At 42.5% G+C, this 22,500-nt stretch overlaps 1 protein-coding gene across 1 annotated transcript in view; it reads right to left on the bottom strand.

Moving 5' to 3' along the window:
- jade2 (jade family PHD finger 2) overlaps window positions 1–22,500 on the bottom strand; it is a 164,201-nt gene that overhangs the window by 112,991 nt on the left and 28,710 nt on the right. The window contains exons 2-3 of the mRNA XM_084074982.1: window positions 10,400–10,608; window positions 2,351–2,562 (exon numbers count right to left, since the gene is read on the bottom strand). Of these exons, the coding sequence (XP_083931108.1) occupies window positions 2,351–2,562; window positions 10,400–10,608 (421 nt within the window). The remainder of the gene's footprint in view (window positions 1–2,350; window positions 2,563–10,399; window positions 10,609–22,500) is intronic.

Below are 22,500 nucleotides of genomic sequence, written 5' to 3'. Positions count from 1 at the left end.
TAAAAACAATACAAAAATACCAAAAACAAATCTTTAAAAAAAAAAAAAGTCGTGTCAGATCTTGTGTCTAGGTGAGACACAAACTTTGACACGATCCAAATGTCTCAATAGAAGAACAGGGAGACAAAATACAACCACCCCAATTGTATAAGTTATCATGTATTAACATACTCTTAACATACAGATAGGACAACATTAAAATGTATTCATAAAAAGAAAGTTACATAGTGCCGCTGTAAAATTACACGTTTTAGGTAACAGATAAGACTAGGAGAACAAATGTCACATTGGCAGGTATGCAGTAGAGCTTTGACCGCACTGGGCATGTACTGTAAATACTCTCGGGATGTTCACACTAATTAACACTGCATCTCATTGACAAACGCAGACAACCTTTCAGACCTCAGGACACTGCTGCACACCACTTTTAGAACAGTGTCCATGCTCCATGTGTTGGAGGTGTTTAACAATCACGTCTCTGTCGGAGGCGAAAACCTCATATATTTAATGATAGTGAAAATAGCCGATATACAAGCTCGCAACGCGACGCGTTGTGAACTTGTAGATCTACTATTTTCTCTACTTTTGTGTGACACTCTTGTATGATGAAGTAGGGCGTTCATTTGAAACATGGAGATACAAGGTTTCCGCCCGACAGCGACTATAATTATGTGGGAGCCGGGGTAATATAAGAGCCTCAGTGCAGCATCAGACTCCTGACTGCACAACGACCTTAAACCCTGACTGTACATTTAATTTAAAAAGGCGTTACATTTGTCACCGTATCAACAGAAGCAACCAAGCATCCAAGGTTTTTGGGAAAATAATAACCTTAAGCGTTTTACGTAATTTTCTTTATATAGGCTTGACCTGGGTCTCACTGTGTGACATTGGTTCATTCCATTGAACATACTGTATACATAATACACATCATTACACCCGCCATCTCTCTCCCTCTTCACCACAAAGCCTCTCCAAACACCAGGACTTCATTTCCACTTAACCTTAACTCCAAGGACCAAAAGAAACAACGTTTCTAAGAGGTGCCGATGAAATATGATGTGTTGCAAACACTGCATACAAAGTTCATGGCACTTACTCTGATCTTGCACTTCGTAAAAGTTGCTCCGGATAATAAAACCATTCGATCAAATTGAAATGTTCTATCCATTTTCTCCAGGGCCCAGAAATTAGCGTTTCTAAATGTACTGACTTTCCCAGGTTTTTCATAAATGGTAAGTGGTGCATTTATAAAGCGCCTTTATCCAAAGCACTTTACAATGTTCATTCGCAGACACATTCACGCGATGATGGCGGAGGAAACCATGCAAGGCACCAACCTGCTCATCGGGAGCAGTTAGGGGTTCTGTGTCTTGCTGAAGGACACATTTCGACAATTACGCATGTGGAGCCTGCTATCGAACCGGAACCCTTCCGATTCCCAATCGGCCGCTCTACCTCCTGAGCCACTGCCGCCCCAGTGGACAAACATAATAATGACCGTAATAACCCTGAACCCCCCCAACCCCACCTTAACACATTGACTGCCAGAGTTAATTCCAAATTTACCCCCTTGGCTGCCAGCGATTTGCGTGTTTTTTTGTTTTCTCTATTTTCTGCATTTAAATACATTTAAGTTTCTCAGGCCATGGTTTTGAACACATACGACGATCGACCAGCAGAGCGCAGCAAAATGACACCCTCGATGACTCGCTGACTCCCCCCCCCCCCTCCCTCCAGGCTCAAACAGTCAAAACAACATGAACCGGATGTGATTGTCTTCGACAATCTCTGATCGGCTTGTGATACGATGTGATACACGACGACGATGCCTGATCGTCACCCGGACCAAAGAAAATAAAAGGGGAGCTTTCCCTTTGTATTTTATAGCGTGTCCAAAAAAGGGGTTTTCTCTATTCTGGACGAAAATGACCGGAGAAAAACGATGTGACCCGGAAACGAATTTTTTTTTTTACATCCGGCTTTGGGTGAGTGTGACGTAGGCGGAAAACGAAAGTGATCATGAAAAGTAAACAGACCCGCGCGATCACAGATGAAACCAATGAAAATAGCTAATATCGAGTTAATTCGATGTAGGCACGCAAGCGATGGGATTCTAATATCGAGTTAACTCGATCTAGGCAGTCAATGTGTTCTCACCCCCCCCTCCTACTTTTACCCCAATATTATTTTGAAAATAGCAGATCTACAAGCTCACAACGCGTAGATCGGCTATTTTCAAATATATGTGGCCTAATCGCTTCTTTTGGGCTTGTTTTCATAGACCTGGTTGCTTATTTCTCCCACAAAATCTAGCAACACTCCCTTCCCTCCTCCGCCCTCCCCTCACCTGGTGGACGCAGACGTTGCACTTGTCACAGAAGACCATCTCGTTGCCGTCCTCGCCCTCTGGCGAGCGGCACACGTCACACACCACGTCCTCGTCGTACTCGATGCCAAGGCCCTCCTCTGTCTCGATGGCCTGCTGCATCTTCTCCTGGCACACGTTCTCCAGCTCCACCAGCGCTCGCTCCATGGTCAGCTCATCCAGCTCTGGCAACGCTGGTTGGATGAGACAAGACAGGGTGGAGGGGAGAGGAGAGGAGAGGATAGAGGGGAGGAGAGGAGAGGGGAGGAAAGGAGAGGAGAGGTAATTAGTGGACCATTATATTTTTTTGTCCTCTGTATTGACGGAGATGAAACATACACACAGCAGTGTAGTAGAGTATACCAGGGACAGAAGACAGGAGAAGAGAGAGGAGGAAGAATAGAGATATAGGGAGGGGTTTAAGGAGACAAGATGACAGCAGAGGACAGGAGAGGAGGCAAGAGAAGTGGGCAAAAAAGAGGAGAGGAGACAAGATGAGGGGAGAGGAAACGAGAGGAGACAAGAGGACAGGAGAAGAGAGGAGACGAGACACAACGAGATGAGAGGACAGGAGACGAGACGAGAGAACAAGACAGGAGACGAGATAAAGGGTGCCAGGAATAGGGCTTGGGAACGTGCTGGATTAACATCTCAAAGTAACACACTGTTCAAAGGCTCTTTTAATAGTTAATGAAATTGATTTCACTGGCAAATTAATTTTCTTTCTCCCTCATGAAAACTTAAAGGACTAATAATGACAGCAGGCTGAGTCAACAGCCTGGTTTGAACTGCTGGAGCTGTTTATTACCTAGCCTATGGGAGGAGGAGGCCACATCTAACGGAATTATGTCCACCTGATGAAATATGCAACTGTAATCCTTACTCATTACTGAGTTGGAGGGTTCCAGTGTATGACATTAACGTTTACCATGAAATAAATCTAATCAAATAAAACCTCAATGTTGTGACAAAAAAATATACAGTATATAAGATAAGCGATTACTCAAGAATAGTCAAGAAAATGTGAGAAAAGATGCTGGGATTGTGAGATTATACAACATTAACAGTGTTATTGTCACTATTTACAACCGGTAGCAACTGTAAACAGAATAAATAATTCATTTAACTGAATACTTCATGGCTGTCTGACCCACCAGAAATTTGATTACATTTCTAAATATGACAGTGGATTACATTATCGTTGAGAACTTTATTAGTAAACAGCAAGGGAAAATATTTTCAAAGATTTACGGTGTATTTTTTTCCACATTGCCTGTGCAGCGCCATAAAAAACAGACACTTTTGGCTCAATCATTGATTAAGTATTAAAAAATAGAGAGCTACTACTGTATGTGGGGGCAATGTCCCAGATTTCTTATTTATGAGATATTTTATGGAATTATTTGGGGGATTCGGCGCCCTGCTGGGAGTTTTCTTGGGAGTGCTTTGGTTTCATCTGTTATTTATAATAGTCAGCTCCTACCCAAAAACAACATTACTTATGACTCTTTAGCGTCATTATTGCCAGAGGAGTTCATCTGAACACTGAGCTGTGGCATCAATTAGAGGAATAGGGTTTATAGAGCACTCTGGTCTGCATGTGTGTGAGAGGTTGAACCACTTGAACACTAGTCTCGCATAGCTACTGTAGATAACTATTCCACAATCTCTGAATGGCAGGTAGAGGTTCGGGGTATATAGACCAGTGTTGATTTCGTCGACTGAAACTATGATGAAAAATGTCTGTCGACTACCTTTTTTCACTGCCTAAAACTAAATAAAAACGACAATCAGCATGCAGCTAAGTGAAAATCAATTCGACACCATCAAGCTGTAGATTTGGTCGACTAAAATCTTGTGATACGTATTTAGTCGACTAAAACTAGACCTATATCAGTGCTGTTAAAAATCAACACTGATATAGAGTCTGGAACTGCATCCCCTGAAAGCAGGTAAAGGAAGCTATCATCTGTTCGTCATTTCCGTTCACAACATTACATTTTGTTTTTAAATGTCCATTTCTGAAAAGCCGCAAGCTATATAGCCGTCAATTATTTTGATTCACAATATAGGAATATTTGCGTGACTGCAACCACAAAACGGAAGCAGGGAGGAGAAGCTTTACTTACTTTAGAGAGATCAAGTATTGTTATGTTTAATGTAAATATATGCTGTTAACTCACTGCAGTTATTTCTGACCTGTTACACTTGGTTCATGGTGTTGGCGTGACCTCCCTGTCTGTGAGGGAAGTTCTTTGGAATTTACTACTTGACAATGAATACTTAATGTTTTAAGGCAATTAATACTTTTTTTAAATCACTAAATGCGTTGGTCCTCGTTAGTAAAAAAAAAAAAAATCTTTGACTTTATTCCAGATTCCCTTTCATGATCTGTTCAAAGGACAAGAATAGATAAGTATTATCAAAATGATATCATATCATTTCATCTTATAATTGATCTACTGTCTACTTCAGTGAATAAGTTGTTAGAGATAAATCATTTTCTTTTTAATGAAGCTCGCCATCAGTGGGTTGAGTGAAGGTCAGTGAATGAGACAGTGCTACCAGGCTTTAGGGCTTTGATTCCAGTACAGTGAATTGCCTGGAATACAATGAATCTGTAACAATTTCTATGAAGTGAACACCTAAGATGCATTTTAATCTGTTTACGACACTGTATAATTACAGTTGTACTCATAATGCTTCATAGCAATAATGATAACAATGGTTTAAGTATCATAATACTACCTCATCACTAGTCACTCTCAGACTTTCTTTTGGCCACGAACATAGTGTATTATAACTCTCATACTGTAGTTTTAATACATTATGATAATGGTAAAAATCATTATTAATTAATACCAAGTCATTATAAAATGCTTTATAATGTGATATGATTATCATTATACCATTCCCGATGAAGCCGGGCGATTTGACATAATATATGACTGTGTGTGTGTGTGTGTGTGTGTGTGTGTGTGTGTGTGTGTGTGTGTGTGTGTGTGTGTGTGTGTGTGTGTGTGTGTGTGTGTGTGCAGTTGAAACTGTGGGAGGGGTGGCGTGCCAAAGGTTTGGGGTTGCTCTACTATAGTATATAATAATAATAAGCTGAGCAATAACAATACTGTTGTTTCCTAAACGCAACCACACTAATTATACACCGTTATAAGTGGATTCTAATTCAATCTAACTATGTTTATAATGCATTATACACTAAGACATGGGCTTTATAGAACAGTGGTTCCCAAACTTTTAAGCTTGAAACCCAAATGAGACATTTTATAGTCTCCTCGGGACTGAAACTAGTGAAAATAGCTGATACACAAGCTCACAACGCGTCTTGTCGAGCTGATATTTTCACTTCTTGTTAAAATAAAAAAAAGTTTTTACATTTATGGAATTTCTTTGATTATCTTTATGAAATTATTTTGAAATATGTTAGATTTTCTTTTTTATTCTATGTATTGTAAAATTGCACCACATGATGTTATTATATGCACATATTTGGTCATTAAAACAACGTGTGCCTGTACTTGTTATCTAGCAGTCAGGTCCACTGTGCTGGCGCTGTGGTGCTGTGTTTGGGGGTTAAGAGGCTGTTGTACCAGAGGAGAGGGAAGTGAAGTTAGACATTAACTGGCTGTGACATTTACATCATGTACCGTACAAGAGGAGTCGACAGGAGAAGGAACATTACACTCCAAACATGAATGTGGACATTGTGTGTTTGTACGTGCAATGCATGTCTGCCAACAGAATGCGCGTGCATTCGATTGTGTGTGTGTGTGTGTGTGTGTGTGTGTGTGTGTGTGTGTGTGTGTGTGTGTGTGTGTGTGTGTGTGTGTGTGTGTGTGTGTGTGTGTGTGTGTGTTCACGTACTTGACAGAGTGTACTCATTAACAGTTGGGCTATTTGTATGTGCTTATCTATGTGCATGGAAACACAAACACACACTGACTTGAGTCTATTGTCCTTTTCCATTGACTATATTCTATCCCTAGCACCTAACTCTAAAGTATATTCTAACTTTTTAAATGCATTAAAGGGATAGTTCACCCCCAAAATGACTTTTTTTCCAAACAATTACTCACCCCATGGAGACTTGAATTCATGGTTATTTTTTTGTTTTTCTCACATTCCTAAGCCAATAATTTGATGACCGGCAGCAGTTCTGGTAGGACACACAAAGGAGACTCTTTGTGTCTCCTACCGGAACCGGTGGCCAAAAAAACATTCTTTTTACTTGCGACCCATACAAATGGGTCTGTGACCCAAAAATGGGTCCCGACATATTGTTTGGGAACCACTGTCTTATGTAAGAGACCCATGATTGAATCCCGGGTAGGAAATCTAAGTTACAGACATTAGCTTTACAACCCAGGCATAACCTATATATGTCCGCTTTCATCACAGCCAACCAAAACATCCTCACTTTCTCAAAATGTCCACACTTCTCTTCATAAATGGACGGCAGCTCCTCACACAGCATAGTAAAACAACTCCAGGGATGGGGGACTTAACCCATTAAGACCTGAGGCCGATTCTACAAAATGTCTTCTAAATCCTACACAGTTTTCTGAAACACTTAGGCTGCTAATAATATCAGTGATTCTCAAACCTTTTCATGTCAAGGACCCCCAAAATGATATGTATTTGACCACGGACCCCCATCTCAAAATATTTAGTTACAGGGACCCCCCCAGAAGCAAAGATTTTAATTATAAATGTTCGCTTAAAAATATATATATTCAAAGATTTGCAAAAATGTTTTTAAACAAGAACGAAATGACAAAAGTCATATTCTACCAGGTGCTGTGTGTGTGTGTGTGTGTGTGTGTGTGTGTGTGTGTGTGTGTGTGTGTGTGTGTGTGTGTGTGTGTGTGTGTGTGTGTGTGTGTGTGTGTGTGTGTGTGTGTGTGTGTGTGTGTGTGTGTGATTGTTTTCATACACCTGATTACTTGTTTTTCGGATTACTTCTTTCTCTCGCCAAACCTGGCAACATTGAATCTGCGACGTTAAACGCTATAATGTTTTTTATATAAGTGGTGGCAACATTTTTTGACACCACACGGGTCTTCCAAACAATAGCGAAGATTGAAGTCAGTGTGAACATGGCCAAATAATAACTTAATAGCCAAACTAGGTCTAATGAAGCACGCTAGCATTTAGGCTAACCCTCCTGCCTGAGGCTGCAGTAAAACTTGCACTGTCTGCAACAACTGTTGCAGTGTGAATGAGGGGAGCGGAGCACGGTTACTGCGGGGGGTGGGCCGTCTCCCCATTCGTGTCGCCATTGGCTTAAAGGAGTGAAGGACAGCCAGGACAGCCAATGACAAATAGGTGTCGCTTAGGTGTCGGACGATGTCCCAGCTCTTCGAGCACCTGGTAAAAATAGCAGATATACAAGCTCATAGCACTGATTCAAAATGCTGAATCATCCTACCATTACTCAGTAGTGTGGACCAATCACCTGGGACGTTAGTGTGAAAACACAAGCTCCAAGAACTTTGCAAATATAAAAGACAGCCTGTGTGCAGCTGAGAGGAGCCGTACTTCATAATAGCACAGAAGGCAGAATAAATAAGGCCCTCCGGGGGGATTTAAAAACACAATTATTATTCCTTATCTGTTAGAGTTCAATCAGATCGCAAATAAACTCGCCGGAGATTGGACCGAACCGCCAGATATCTGCGGCTGTCACTGCGCCAAGATGGAGGGGGAGAGAGAGAGAGACAGGGAGGGAGGGATACAGAGAGAGAGAACAGAGGAGATGAATAGAAATGAATAGAAATGAATAGAGGAGAAGAGAAGAGAAGAGAAGAGAAGAGAAGAGAAGAGAAGAGAAGAGAAGAGAAGAGAAGAGAAGAGAAGAGAAGAGAAGAGAAGAGAAGAGAAGAGAAGAGAAGAGAGGAGAGGAGATGAGTAGAGAAGAGAAGAGAAGAGAAGAGAAGAGAAGAGAAGAGAAGAGAGGAGAGGAGATGAGTAGAGAGGAAAGGAGAGGAGAAGGGTTGGAGGGATGTAAAATGTCATGTCATGGTGAACGATGGGAGGAGAGGAGGAGAGAGCAGTGGAGGGAGAGAGGGAAAGAGACAGAGGGAGTAGTAGTTGTATGAATGAGTGGAAGAGGAGAGGAGAAGAGCAGGGAATGGAGGGATGAGAGAAAAAGAGACTAAACGGATGACAGTAATTTGGTGTGTGTTTATGAGCAGTCGAAGTGTTGTGCTGTCTCTGCTATGGTTGGTGGCCGCCATAATATGGCGGAGACGCTGCTATTTGTGCCCATGGAGTACTGAGTGACATTCGTGTTGTATCGTGAAGACATGTGCCATGAGTTTGTGAATGTAACCATACTGCACTGGTAATGTTTGTGTCCTTGTCCTTGCTTTCCTTCGTGTGGACATTAATAAAATGTGTCTGTGTGCGTGCGTGTGTGTGTGTGTGTGTGCGTCTGTGTGTGGTGTGCGTGTTTGTGTGCGCGCACACGCTTGGCCCAGGCCCAAGAATCCAGTGGTAAGATCCTAACTGTGTACATAAAGAGATCAGTGAGGCGCCACCTTTAACCCCTGTGCCCTGCACCGTGCCCCCGCTCTGTCACTATACAGTAGGTCTATGAGACGGCCCCGGGGGACACTGGAAGACACTGGAAGTGTTCTTTACAAAGACAACCATGCACTGGGAGAGACACTGTGTCAAAGGACTACAATTATTCATTTAGGATGGGAACTCCAAAACATCGCTGCTTACGACCATAAGAAACACATGAGAACTAACATCCATGGTCATTTTTCTGAATAACATAGAAAGAAACAACATTAAAGCTCACCCAACGGTTTTGTACTTATCTGGCTAGCGACTGTTTTTGTGTGCTTTTGGGATGCTTGTCTTGGCTGCCATATAACTTTTATAATGTCATAAACAGGAGCACTGTGCCACGTGTGATAAGCTTTTATCACCTTATTCAGAGGGCCATTGCTTGTTTCCGTTGCAAATATTATTCAAAGTTCTATAAGCCTATGAGTACATTCGATATGGTAGCTATCTCGATGCAATATGCTGATTCCACTCAAGTGCGTCTCACTTGTGTGGACCTTAGCAACCTTAGCCTCGCCATGCGGTCGATGTCACCCTCTGGTTCACCGAACAGTCAAATTGCTGGAGAGGAGGGACTTTATACATCAGTGGTTCTCAATGTAAGGTCCAGGGACCCCCAGGGGTCCTTGAGGGGGGGGGGGGGGGTTCTAGTGGGTCCCCAGCAAGATGAGGAACGGTTTAAGCACTTAAGCACTACTTCAAAAATGACTCAAATCTTTTGCCTATGACATGCAAAAAATAGGGACGACAGGTTGAAAGTGATTAATTAATCCAATGAGGGAAAACATGCTATACTGTATAAGAACGACTATTCAGATCATAGGTTTCTCTCTCCCCACCTACACTATAGAGTACAGTTGTGGAATTCTGTGGTTAATCTAATCAAACAACGAAGATCCTCTCGTTTGGGGGTCCCTGACACCAAATCCTTTCATAAGGGGGTCCGCGGCTTAATACATATCAATTTGGGGGGGTCCTTGACATGAAAATGTTTGAGAACCACTACTTTACATCACTGGTTCCCAAACTTTTTAGCTCGAGACCCAAAATAGAAATGTGATGTCTACCCTGGGACCCAGACTAGTGAAAATAACAGATAAGCTCACAACATGTCGCAGCATGTGAGCTTGTAGATCTACTATTTTCACTACTTCTTAAATGTTTTTAATTTTATTATAAAATGTTATTATCAAAATGTTATTTAAAAATATATATTTATAATAATATATATTTTTTAAAAGGGATGTTTACTCGTGACCCATAAAAATGTATCCGCGACCCACTGTTTGGGAAACAGTGCTTTACATAACAGTATGTTACACTAGACAACACACTGGGCATTGCCTAGCAGCAAGGACAATGATGTATTGTCCTCTGTGGACATTAAAACCCTGTACTGCATGTTGCACAGCACTGTACTGTATGTGACCGTGAGCTCACCCATGAGTCTGAACTCCTGGTTGACCAGCTCCAGCCACGACACGTCCAGGTCGTCCAGGTCGTAGTGGCGGCGGCCGGGGGGCCGCGCCCCCACCGCGCTCCTCCCCTCACCCCCCTCTCCATCTTCTCCTCCTCCCTCCTCTTCTTCAGTCCCTGGCTTGCCATGGCACGAGCCGTACAGCGGGGCATTCGATGACTCTGGGAGCAACCTGGAGAGAGAGAGAGAGAGAGAGAGAGAGAGAGAGAGAGAGAGAGAGAGAGAGAGAGAGAGAGAGACATGTTTGGATGAGTATTTTTGGTGACCTGCATTAAAGGTGGCGTCATGATACGGCGTGTTTCAATTTCAATTCACATCGCAACGTGTTATGAGCTTGTAGATCGTCTATTTTTGAATAAATGATAAAATGGGATTTAATTGGATAATGTATGTGTTGTAATAATAATCAAAATCTACAAAGTCACTTTTAACAAAGTACAATATTTGCCTCTGAGATGTAGTGGAGCAGAAGTATAAAGTATCTGGAAATACTTAAAGTAAAGTAAAACCACCTTGTATTGAATTTGTACGAAAGTATAGCACTTGAGTAAATGTACTAAGTTACTTTCCGCCACTGGCACTTGCTCTGCTAAAGGTATTGATGTCGCAAAATTGAATACAGTTTAAGTCAACAATAGGTAAATTACAGTAGGTCCTTGGTTGACAGAGTGATAACACTTTTATAGTCAGGAGCCATTACATGGTGGAGATACAAGATAACAACTTTGATTGTGTTTGGTATGGAATATATACAATTTTATATTGAAAGTTTCACATTTTATTCATCTTCAAAATAAGGATGCACTACTATTGCAATTGCATAACGGAGCCACGCCAGACTAAAACAAGACCATCGGCACTGGAGAATTCTCCCAATAACAAAACCCACAGTACAGCAGTCATGGCCAGGCAGCCCTGGACCAAGACAATAAGAGCAACGGATGAGTCAGTGTCCACAGTTGAAACAAGACAAAAATAAACTGTGTGGGCTTTTAAATCACATTATGTATTGTATTGCATGCAGAGCGCAAAGAAATACCCGTTAATCCCTTTCAACCGGCCGTCCATATTTCCCTAGACGTGTCCCCACAGTATATCCTTTATATTGTTATCCTATTTTAACCCATTAAGACCGGGAACGCATCTGTGTCACTTTTAGATTTCTTTAGGCTATTCAAAAATAGCAGATATACAAGCTCATAGCGCGGCACCGAGTGCCGCGCTATGAGCTTGTAGATCTGCTATTTTTGAAAAATCGTGAAAAAATGTTTTGGGGATATTTTTTCAAAAAACTGTTAGGATTTAGAAAACATTTTTTGAATTGGCCCCAGGCCTTAATGGGTTAATAATGTTACGCTGCTACTTATTCTGTACTTTTTCTCTACCATCACTTGTATCTTTGTTTCAATCTTATTGTGGTTACCCTCGGGATCAGTTGTCTGTCTGTCTGTCTGTCTGTCTGCCTGTCTGTCTGCCTGTCTGCCGCAGATTCTTTTTTCAATGCTCCAAAAGTTGGAAATGGCGAAAGTAGCGGACCTACTGTACAATCTCACGGAGTGATGCCTTAGATTAGCCTTAGCACTTGATTGTTTTTTTCCCGCTACTTTCATGAGACACCCATCATACGACAAATTATAAAATAGGCCATAACCACTTAAACCCTCTAGTCTTAAAGAGAACCGGGCTCGAGTTAAAACTGTACTTTGACTGTCAACACCAAACCTCTTCGCCAAAAATAGCCGATCTACAAGCGCTACAATGTGTCGCATCGTGACACGTTGTGCGCTTGTAGATCTGTAATTTTTTTGGCGAATGTTCCCCCCAGATTCAAATAGGCATGCTGGGGTTCAAGTGGTTAGTTAAGTGGTCAAGTGCTCCCAGGAAGGGAAACCATAGCTAGCACACTTTGCTATGGGGTGAAGCAGAGTGTGGACCACCACCCCCTGCCTGGCAGGAGGAGCATGCAGCTTGCAGCAGACACTGTGACTGCCAACAGCTAATGCATTTCTCATACAGCCTGGCAGTGGCGGCCCCTCTAAGCTGTGTCTAGTCTATGGAGCCCCGGGACGTACATATGTGGCCTGGAAACAAGGTCAGGAACTCTGCTTGACCCACTAGCATCCAATACAAGCTATCACACACACACACGCGCGCACACACACGCGCACACACACGCGCACACACACGCGCGCTTAGCAGAAATAACAGATCAATAAGCTTACAATGCGTCACGAAGTGATGCGTATAATAGCCTATAATAGCCAATCTACGAGCTTACAGTGCGCCTTTACATCTGCTATTTTCGCCGAATGTTCTCCCCCAGAATAGGGACACTAGGGTTTGAGTGGTTAACTATCATATGATACAGTAGATAGTAATTATAATATAACCTTTATTTAACCAGGAAGGACTGGGAAATTAACCAAAACCAATATTTAGAACCAATAACCGACTTAATCTTCCTCATGAAGGTTAATCGAATAATAGAGATTTTTTCTTTCTTTTTTTATCGACACAAAAAACTCCTAGCCCTACCAGGAAGTCACAATGTGGCTATTGTGGGCATGTCATTATAGACTAACATGTAAAAAATAAAAACAAAAGATTAAAAACCAAATCATGTTCCACATTATCATCATCAACAACACCTTCATAAGTACGTCTGACCCCCCCATCCCCTCTATGTTTGTCTGATGTAAAATAATGCAAATCTGAATGTGAATTCAGCAGCATGCAGGTGCACTGAGCTGACTGTCCTCCTGCACGTGCACACACACACACACACACACACACACACACACACACACACACACACACACACACACACACACACACACACACACACATATGAGTACACAACAACAGGTGCATGTGTATGGATCCACAGAACTACAAACACACACACACACACACACACACACACACACACACACACACACACACACACACACACACACACACACACACACACACACACACACTGACAAACAAAGCCGTTTCTCTTTTGAGCGTGTCAGAGGAGTGAAAAACAGCGTGCCGTTTGCTCCAGTTTCGCTCTGGGACTCTGAAACGCGACGCTCCACACGTAGGCGCTACAGCTGGGCTTTTGGTTATGGATGTGCAGATGCTCCCGTGTGTGTTTGTGTGTGTGTGTGTGTGTGTGTGTGTGTGTGTGTGTGTGTGTGTGTGTGTGTGTGTGTGTGTGTGTGTGTGTGTGTGTGTGCGCGTGCGTGAGAGAGATATTTGCTTAATTCATCTCCAGATGTACCAACACCACACATCACAGTCCAGCGTACAACCCTGATCTGATCTCTGCACAGTACAGGTCCTTGCACACCGGGGACGTTGTTTTCATGCGATTAATTTGCCCACATATTCTTTTTTCAAGGTCTTGTTTGTGCCATCACTACATCCACACAGAATGTGAATATTATGCAGTGATAAAGCAACACAATTTGTAAAAAATGAAGCAACCTGCAATGGGCCTGGTCTTCAAGATACTCAAGGGAGTGCCCATGTACCTGTCAAACTACTTCACTAGAGTGAGTAACGCCCACGGGCACCAGTGGGAGCTCCACTGATCTCGTTCCCCCAAAATTCGGCACAAACATGGGGGTGAATGCATTCGACTATTCCGCCACAAAATATGGAATGCCCTATCCTCTTTCAAAACCACCATAAAAGAGCACCTGTCTGCAATTTTCAACAGGACCAAGATAAGTCTTCTAGCTTGCCCCCCACCCTACTGTAAATATACTTTTTATCGCTCTTGCTATTGAAGATTTTTTTGTATAGTATTGTATGTCTTATATGTCTTGATGAATTGAATAGGGTAGGACCACTATGGAAACAAGCCCTCAAGGCTTTTTGTGTTATCTAGTGTAATTGTACCGCTGTACTGTTTGCAATTATTAATAAAGTATTCAATCAATCAATCACTCAAAAGCATCAACTATATGAATAGATAACTGTGGCACCCTTATCAGGACTTCTCTTCAAAGCAGTGGCTGCAGGTTTGTCAGCGCTGGTTCCTCCACTGTTCCAGTAGCACCCACATAGAATTTACATTTCACCCGATGTATCAGCAGGCGGAGATCTCTGATCGTCTGCCTACGCGAGACTACTGTACCTGCGTGTCTGAGGGATACAAAAGGTATAAAGTAGCCCATGGCTTGACCTATATACAAACAGACACAAGCCCGTATGCACGCACGCACGCACAAGAGGGTACTGCTCTAGTGCCATTATGCAGAGATGCCAGCTGGTGCACTGCAAAATTCTGAGTGTCGTTTAACTCAAAGCGACCCTTACAGGTACATTTGTACACTCTCCGAGTTAAATTAACACTCCAGATTTTGCTGTGGAGAGAGAAATTGGAGGCAGAAGGAAGAGTAGATGTAAGGGGACCGAGGGGGGGCATGGTTTATTATGACTTTCATATAAGAGAGACGGCACTTAGCTGCTTATATGTTTCTGTTATCTACAGAACTCATCACATCACACATGCTATTAAACTCTCTAATAGTCTAATATTCTGTCTCTCTTTCGTTTGGTTCCTCGGTTTTTTATCTCTACTCTCTCCCTCAGTCTGTGTGTGTGTGCGTGTGCGTGTGTGTGTGTGTGTGTGTGTGTGTGTGTGTGTGTGTGTGTGTGTGTGTGTGTGTGTGCGTATCTGTCTATCAGTTATCTTCTCACTCAGAAGCTTATTACTCTAAAGTACTCTGCACTAACTAATGTCAACACTCACCAGTTCAGCAACCTGTGGCTGCTGAAGTTTAAATAGAGAGGAGAGGAGAGGAGAGGAGAGGGAAAAACAAGGATGTTACGCATGAGCGCAATAAGCAGGCATATAGTAGGAACATGCAATATCAGAAAATGATACCATATTCTTTTTTTCTTTTATATATTCGTTTTATATCTTTTTCTTATTTACTGCTGAGATTTTTGGTGCTAAATGCAGTCTAAAAGCAGGAAAATAAAGCACTACCTTACATAATAATCTCAATTTATCTCTTATAATAGGATATGAGTCAGAGGAGACCGCAGAGACAAAGTCACAGAACAATGTGTTCTGTCTCTGGAGAGGATCACATGTCACACACACACACACACACACACACACACACACACACACACACACACACACACACACACACACACACACACACACACACACACACACACACACTTACATAACATCCTTGATAAACAAGTCCGTGTGCATATGTCCCTTATTTGTCGATGCTTTATTTGTGCAATAAAAAGCAGACAAGGCGGTGTGTGCAGCAACAACAGTCAACATAAACAGTACCTTCTGGGAAGCCCAACAGAAGGTCTTCATTTCACGCTCAATGTCAATTTGGACTGATCAAATTGACATCAAAGCGGATGGAAACAGAAAAATGTCTCTATTGTCAATCATCACTGAAACGTGTCTTTTTACATAATCGTCACTGTCGGGCAGGAACCTTGTACTGTATCTCCATATTTCAACTTTTCTTTTCTTTCCGTAAATGAATGTCCTACTTCGTTGTACAAGAGTCTCACCCCAAAAGTAGAGAAATTAGTTGCTCTAGTGAGCTTGTAGATCAGCTATTTGTTATTTTTGGTTTTAAAGCTAAAGTCAAAGTGGTTCAGTGTGTCTATGGATTTTATAAACATTTAACCAGCAAAGGTTTTAACAAGAGCTTGTGACTAACAGGTACATTGGATTCATTGGAACAAAGATTATTTTATCCATTTCCTGAAAAGTAATGGTTTTGGACCAGCCAACAGCGAATTCCTCCTAGTCACCACTCAGGCAGAGTTGGTGGGCACAGCAGATGTACCAGCCATCTACCGCTTTACAGCTGGGATACACCCTCCTGTCTGTGGCAGAGATCAAACCGGCAACCTTTGAGTCACTGGTCTGCCTGCCAACGGTTAACCACTTAATCCCTACTTTGTATAACATTGTTGACAATAATGACATGCCCAAAATAGGGACGCAAGGTCTTAAGGCCAAGCTGACACACTGATGACTGTGACGTATAAAGCCTGCGGCATACTCCAACCAAATCACTTTTTTTCAGCTTCAACAGGTCAATCCCATATTAATAATTGCCTTGTGAGTGGATGGTGGACGGTGGGCGTCACAAACGTAACATGCCCATATATGGAGATAATTCTGGCACGTACTGTAGGTTATATAAACCTTGCTGGTGTCACTGATGCCGTCACGCTCTGACATCGCTCTGTGATGTCACAATCTTATGGATCGACTTCAAACTTGGTGTGCGTATCGCTGAGGGCGGCGTGAAATTGGTGTTTCTTGACAACCGCCATTTCGACCGATATGCCCATGTATAGGCATACATGGAGATCCGGTTTAACAGAACCGCAAGTCCGACTGATATGCCCAAATATCGGCATGCCATATATGGGCATATGCAACAGGGATCTCCATATAAGGGTATAAAAGGGACAAAGGCAGACAGATGCAGAGATGTCCATATACAGTATGGGCATAAAAGGAACACAGGCAGATAAGACAGACAGGTACTCTGAAAATGGGTACAACGGGTACTGCATTCCCAGCTTGCATTGTTCCAGACTTGCGTGGTCCCCCAGGCCCAGTAGGCCGGTCTAGAAAGAACAAAATTAGGTGCAGGAAAATAATTCTTGCACCTGTAAGATTTTCAAACTAGTCGAACACCTCCACTGGCCAAGCATCGTGTTTGAATGGTGAGACACTCAATGCGCTGATGATCTATATTGTATTATTTTTGCATTCTGCCCAAGGCTACTGCCAGCAGCGAACAATGGATCTTTTTAAAGAGAGGTTGGCTGAGGTTAGGAAGTACAAACACCTCTTTAATCCCTCTCTGAGGAACCACAAACACAAACAACCAGTCGCAAGAAATGGCAAAACCTCCTCTGACCAATTTGCCAACCGGCGCTGGAACGGTACACTAATGCTTCAGTGGCTCGCCTTGAGTGAGCCGCAGTGTTGCTAGGCAGACTACTGAGTGGGCGGGTCTAATGTTCAGAACTCAGAGCTGAGCTGTAGCGAGTATAAAAACGTTTTGTCCTCTAAGAACTGCGTTCGGTTCGGCAAGCCCAGTCGAAGCCAAAAATAAGCTCCACTTTGTTTTGAGTATGCTACAGGCTTCACAAACACATCACGTGTTTTCCGCTGCAATTTACCCTGATGAAAGTCAAATCAAAGGAGCACAAGCCGAGTATCACGACCGGCATCGCTATCAAAAGGTTTTTCAGCAATTCCCAGAACCTTAATCTCCTTCTCCCCAGTCGGTGGGTATTTAAGAAATATCCGGGACTTCCTTCATTAAAATTCATTATGGCACATTAGAATGTCACAAATATTGACTTTTTATGTCTTTGAGCACTAGATCAGGCAGGGACGTATCCCTATAGGGTACAGGAAAAAAGTACTTTGTGTCCCAATCAGGAAGTGTGACTGAAAGAGTGTTAGGAATATTGGGGTATTCTCTCTGGAATCAGTGCCTTGATGCTGGGGGACGCTTTGAGCCCTGGGCAGAGGCAGGGAAAACCACCCACAGTGGGGTTCTGCCTCTTAAGAAAACTAAAAACAAATATCCCCCCTTCCCTCTGCCTGCTGCTGTATGGGTCTAAGGGGAAAGTATCTTTAGTTTGAGTGAGAACATCTCAGTATGAGTTGTTATAGCTGTATATAGGATATAAGAGTAAGATAAAGTAATGGAAAGGTTCTGGTATCTTCTGTCTGACACTGGCTAAGAGGTTAATCACAAAGAAAATACTTGCTTATAGATATAGGGGTCCATGGGGCCGAATGCATACCAAACTGGCGGTCCTTGAAATGAAAAAAGTTTAGGAACCACTGGTCTAAAGGACATCGACGGAAGGGACAAACTGATAAATAGAGGGAGAAGAAGACTCAACTCGGTTTGATCCAATAAAACCGTCCTTCACTCTTTAGCTCCGTATATTTCTCTCACCATAGTGTATATCTCACATCCCCCGCTTCATAAAACACCAATAATCTCCTCTCGGGGGAAGGATGAGTTTGATGGCTGTTTACACAAGCCATTTCCAGAGTGGGCAGACAGACAAGAAAGACAGTTCAACTCTCACTCTAGCTCTCTGTCAAGTGGGTGTCTCTTCTGCCCACACTTGGAAGAAAAAACTTGGCTGTGTAAACAGCTTCAGCCTTGCCCCGGAGACAGTCTTCATGTAATATGAAGAGAGGAGTGAGAGGGAAGGTGACAAAGAGACAGAGGAGTGAGAGCCTAGGGAAGGTGACAAAGAGACATGCGATAAGGATCCATGGTCAAAGATGGAAGGAAGGATTGAAAAGGGCTTAACCACTTGTTTGCCTACTATGACATGCCCAGAATAGGAACACTGAGGGTTCATGTGGTTCAAACGTTACGTGTTGTGTGCCCTCTCAGCCAACCAAGACACAGTGATACCTATCGTTGCCTTCGTACTGTGGCAGAACTTGAACATTTTGGGATAACAGACAGACAGACAGACAGACAGACAGTCTGACCAAGACAGGCTGACCAAGTGGCTTTTATAGCTTATATCCTAGAAGCTCTGTCCTAGAACCTCAGCAGATTAGGATGCTCTTAAATGTCCTCACTCTAGATAGTTTCATGGTTGCTTTATTCCATTTCCCTTTGATCCACATTTGTCTCCACCACTCATATTTATCTACAGTATGCTTTTATGTCAGACTGGGTAGAGAGTTTTCATATTTCAATGTAATGTTTCCCCCCCCCGTAATAACGGTAATATTGTCCTACTTCATCGTGCAACAGTGTCACGTAAAAGTGGCGAAAATAGCCACTCTACAAGAGCTTGGAGATCTGCAATTTTTTAAAAAGTGTTTAAATCTCTGTGGGTTTTTATAACTATTAAACCAAGTATTAACAATAGCTTATTACTAAATAATAACTACAACACAGGTTCCAATTTACATTTAGTGAAAAGTAACGGTTTGGACACCAAACAGCGACGAAATGTGTGTGTGTGTGTGTGTGTGTGTGTGCTTGCGTGTGTTTATTTGCACTGTACCGGTAGCATCTAAAGTTCAGACGACCCACTTCCTTACCTCCCATCCACATGAACAAAAAACAAACAGACCAGACCAGACACCCCCAGGGTTTCCCACCCTTGGGTGCAGGGGCACTTGTCTCTGGAGCTTTAGGAGGTTTGTCTGGGTGGAATGGGGTTAACTAGTCTCAGCTCTAAATGAGCCATTCGATTTGAAATGATCACAATGACATATCTGTCCTACCTATCTGTCTGTCTGCCTCTCTGTCTGTCCAGTTAGTTTGTGTGCGTGCCTCTCTTATGCGGCTTATTTTGTCTGTCTGGCTCTGTGTCCATCTGTCTGACCCATATCTTGTCTGACCCATATTTGTTCTGTTTTTCCTTTCTCACTTAACTGTGAGTCAGGATAGTTTGACCTTTTCGAAAACATAAAAAAATGCATTTTCTTTCCTCATTGCAATTGCATTCTTAAAGAATCTATCACAATTTCTGTAGGTTACGTTATACATGTTTTATCAGAGATTACTCCCCCACATTTTTTTGAGGGAGTTTTTTTTAAATAAATGTCCTCACAAGATAATCATCAAGTGAATCTTCTGACACATATTAGGGAATTCTCCTCTACATGATCAGAAATACATATATTTTTTCTCCTCCTCATTAAATCCAAAAATCTATCATCACAACTCATATTTTGTTGTATTGCTCTAAATAAATTATATATTTTTTCACTCAAGACGGGGTGCCTTGGAATTCTTTTCTTTGCAAGTCTGCATTTCACACCTTTTTGGCAAGCAGTACTTCTTTGGAAACTTTGGATTTTTTTTGGTTCATATGTTCCTACCTGTGTCACCAAAGACCACCTATCTATCAGAGCCACTGAATGATCCCTGCAGCACTTCTTTTTTTCTCTTTTAAACTATCACAATTTCTGTTTTATATCGTCTCGGTCGGGTGAAAACCTCATTTGTCCAAAACTTTGTATTAAAAAATAGCAAAAATAGCAGATCGACAAGCTCAGCTTGTTTCGAGCATGTAGATCTTCTATTTTGGATACTTTTGTGTGACGCTGTAGTATGATGAAGTAGGGCATTCATTTACGAAAAAGTTAAAATATGGAGATATGTTTTGTCAGACATTACTCCCTCCCTACAACCTTTTAGTGGGGAGTTTTTTGACATCACCACATGATAATCATCAAGTTAACCGCCTGACATATATTAGGGAGTTTTTCCTCTACCTAATGTACAACATTAGGGGAATTCTTCTCTGCCCACCTAGCCGGGGCACCTCCCTTAACAACACTAGAGCTGAGCTGTGTGCCTGCCTGGGGTGAATGATTCTTTCTGTGGCTGTGTGTTTGCTATGGTGCGGTGCCATTTTGTTGTGTGGTTGAAGAATGCCAGCTGCCCAGGAATGCCAGGGCCGTTGTCATGGATATGACTCAGCTGCATTAGCATTAGCTAGGGCTAAGGCCTGATTTATACTTGGGTTGCACGCCGGTGTCGCACGCCTAAACCGGGCGATATACAAGCTCACAACGTGCCGCAGTGCAACGCATTGTGAGCTTGTACATCGATGTTTTTTTTTTTGGCACGCTGCATGGCTCGCAACCTAAGTATAAATCTGGCGTACCGCTGCTCACTTGAAGCCAACAGGACACACAAACACAGACACCGATACACACACGCACACACACACACACACACACACACACACACACTGAAGACAGCTCTAAACACACAAACTGTAAACACAGACTCATTCTTCAACGTTAGCCAGGCAGATGGTGGGATGGCAGACCAATGCTTCCTCTCAGCATCCTATCTTCCTCAAATCAAGGGCGTTAAAGCGATACGACCACTCTGGATTTCACTGGGCTATTTTTTTCCCCTCAGATACTGCATGCCCCTTAGCCCACCCGCTTTCAAAGTGGGGGGCCGCTAGGGAGGGCAATGGGAAAGGAGAATTACATGAATGAATAATAAACACATAAATACATAAATAAGAATATATAAAAAATGCAATTTCAATCTAATATTAATTTTAATTTCAACTCATACTAAATTCATAAGATTATTGTGACCAACTTGCAACCTGCCTTCCCTATTTTGGGTACGTCATTACTGTAAAAGAAAATAACAATAACAAACAAACAATAACAACAGAAAAAAACAATGCTAACAGACTCACTCCCCATCTTCTGCCACAGTCTCTTCAGACTCCAGCATGTTGCTTGCTTATTCAAATACTGTTGCTACAGTATGTACGTTATTTAGATAGATGTACAGTATGTATGCTGGTCCATAGATGCTAAGTATGTTACTTAGGCTATTATTTAGAATTTGATGTAATCCTTGTGGCACTTTGTAGCATATTGTTTTGCTTTGCATATTGTTTTGCTTTGCACACTATAATTAATCATTTTCACGTGTCGTTTGTTGACTAGGGTTCATGTCATTTAGTCCGATCTTGCACCATATGTCGCTCTGGATAAGAATGTCTACGATTGTAAATGCAGAAAGCGTCCTGTCCCTCTGGACTATGGGATCTAGACTCCTTCCTATAATGTCCCTAACATAAAACAGAGGTGCATAACAAGCCTCCTCGGAGAAGAAAGTTAGACAGAGTGGGTGGGGGGGGTCAGAGGAGAACGTGAAGGACGTGAGGTGAGGAGAAGTGTTTGGAGTGGGGGCTGTTTTCATTCACATTTTCCACTGAGTCAGTTGAGAGCCAGAGAGAGAGAGAGAGAGAGAGAGAGAGAGAGAGAGAGAGAGAGAGTTAAGAGAGAGAGAGGAGGGGGGGGGGCAAAAACAGACAGAGAAGGGGGTCGGGGAGACGAAAGAGTGAGCATAAGAGAGAGATGGGAGACGGGCGAAAGAAAAGGAAATTGTGCATGAGAGAGGAGGACGAAGGGTGGGTTGGCAGAGGAGAGGGACGTGAGAGGTGATAGACGGGAGGGAAAGATTTAAAGAGAAAGTGATAGAAAGAGAGAGACAAACAGACAGACAGACATACAGAGACA

The sequence above is a fragment of the Gymnoscopelus microlampas genome, assembly GCF_963454915.1.
Source record: "Gymnoscopelus microlampas genome assembly, chromosome: 12".
NCBI classification, from domain to species: Eukaryota; Metazoa; Chordata; class Actinopteri; order Myctophiformes; family Myctophidae; genus Gymnoscopelus; species Gymnoscopelus microlampas.
The sequence above is the reverse complement of the archived record's forward strand: the minus strand, read 5'-3'. Positions and strand labels throughout refer to the sequence as shown.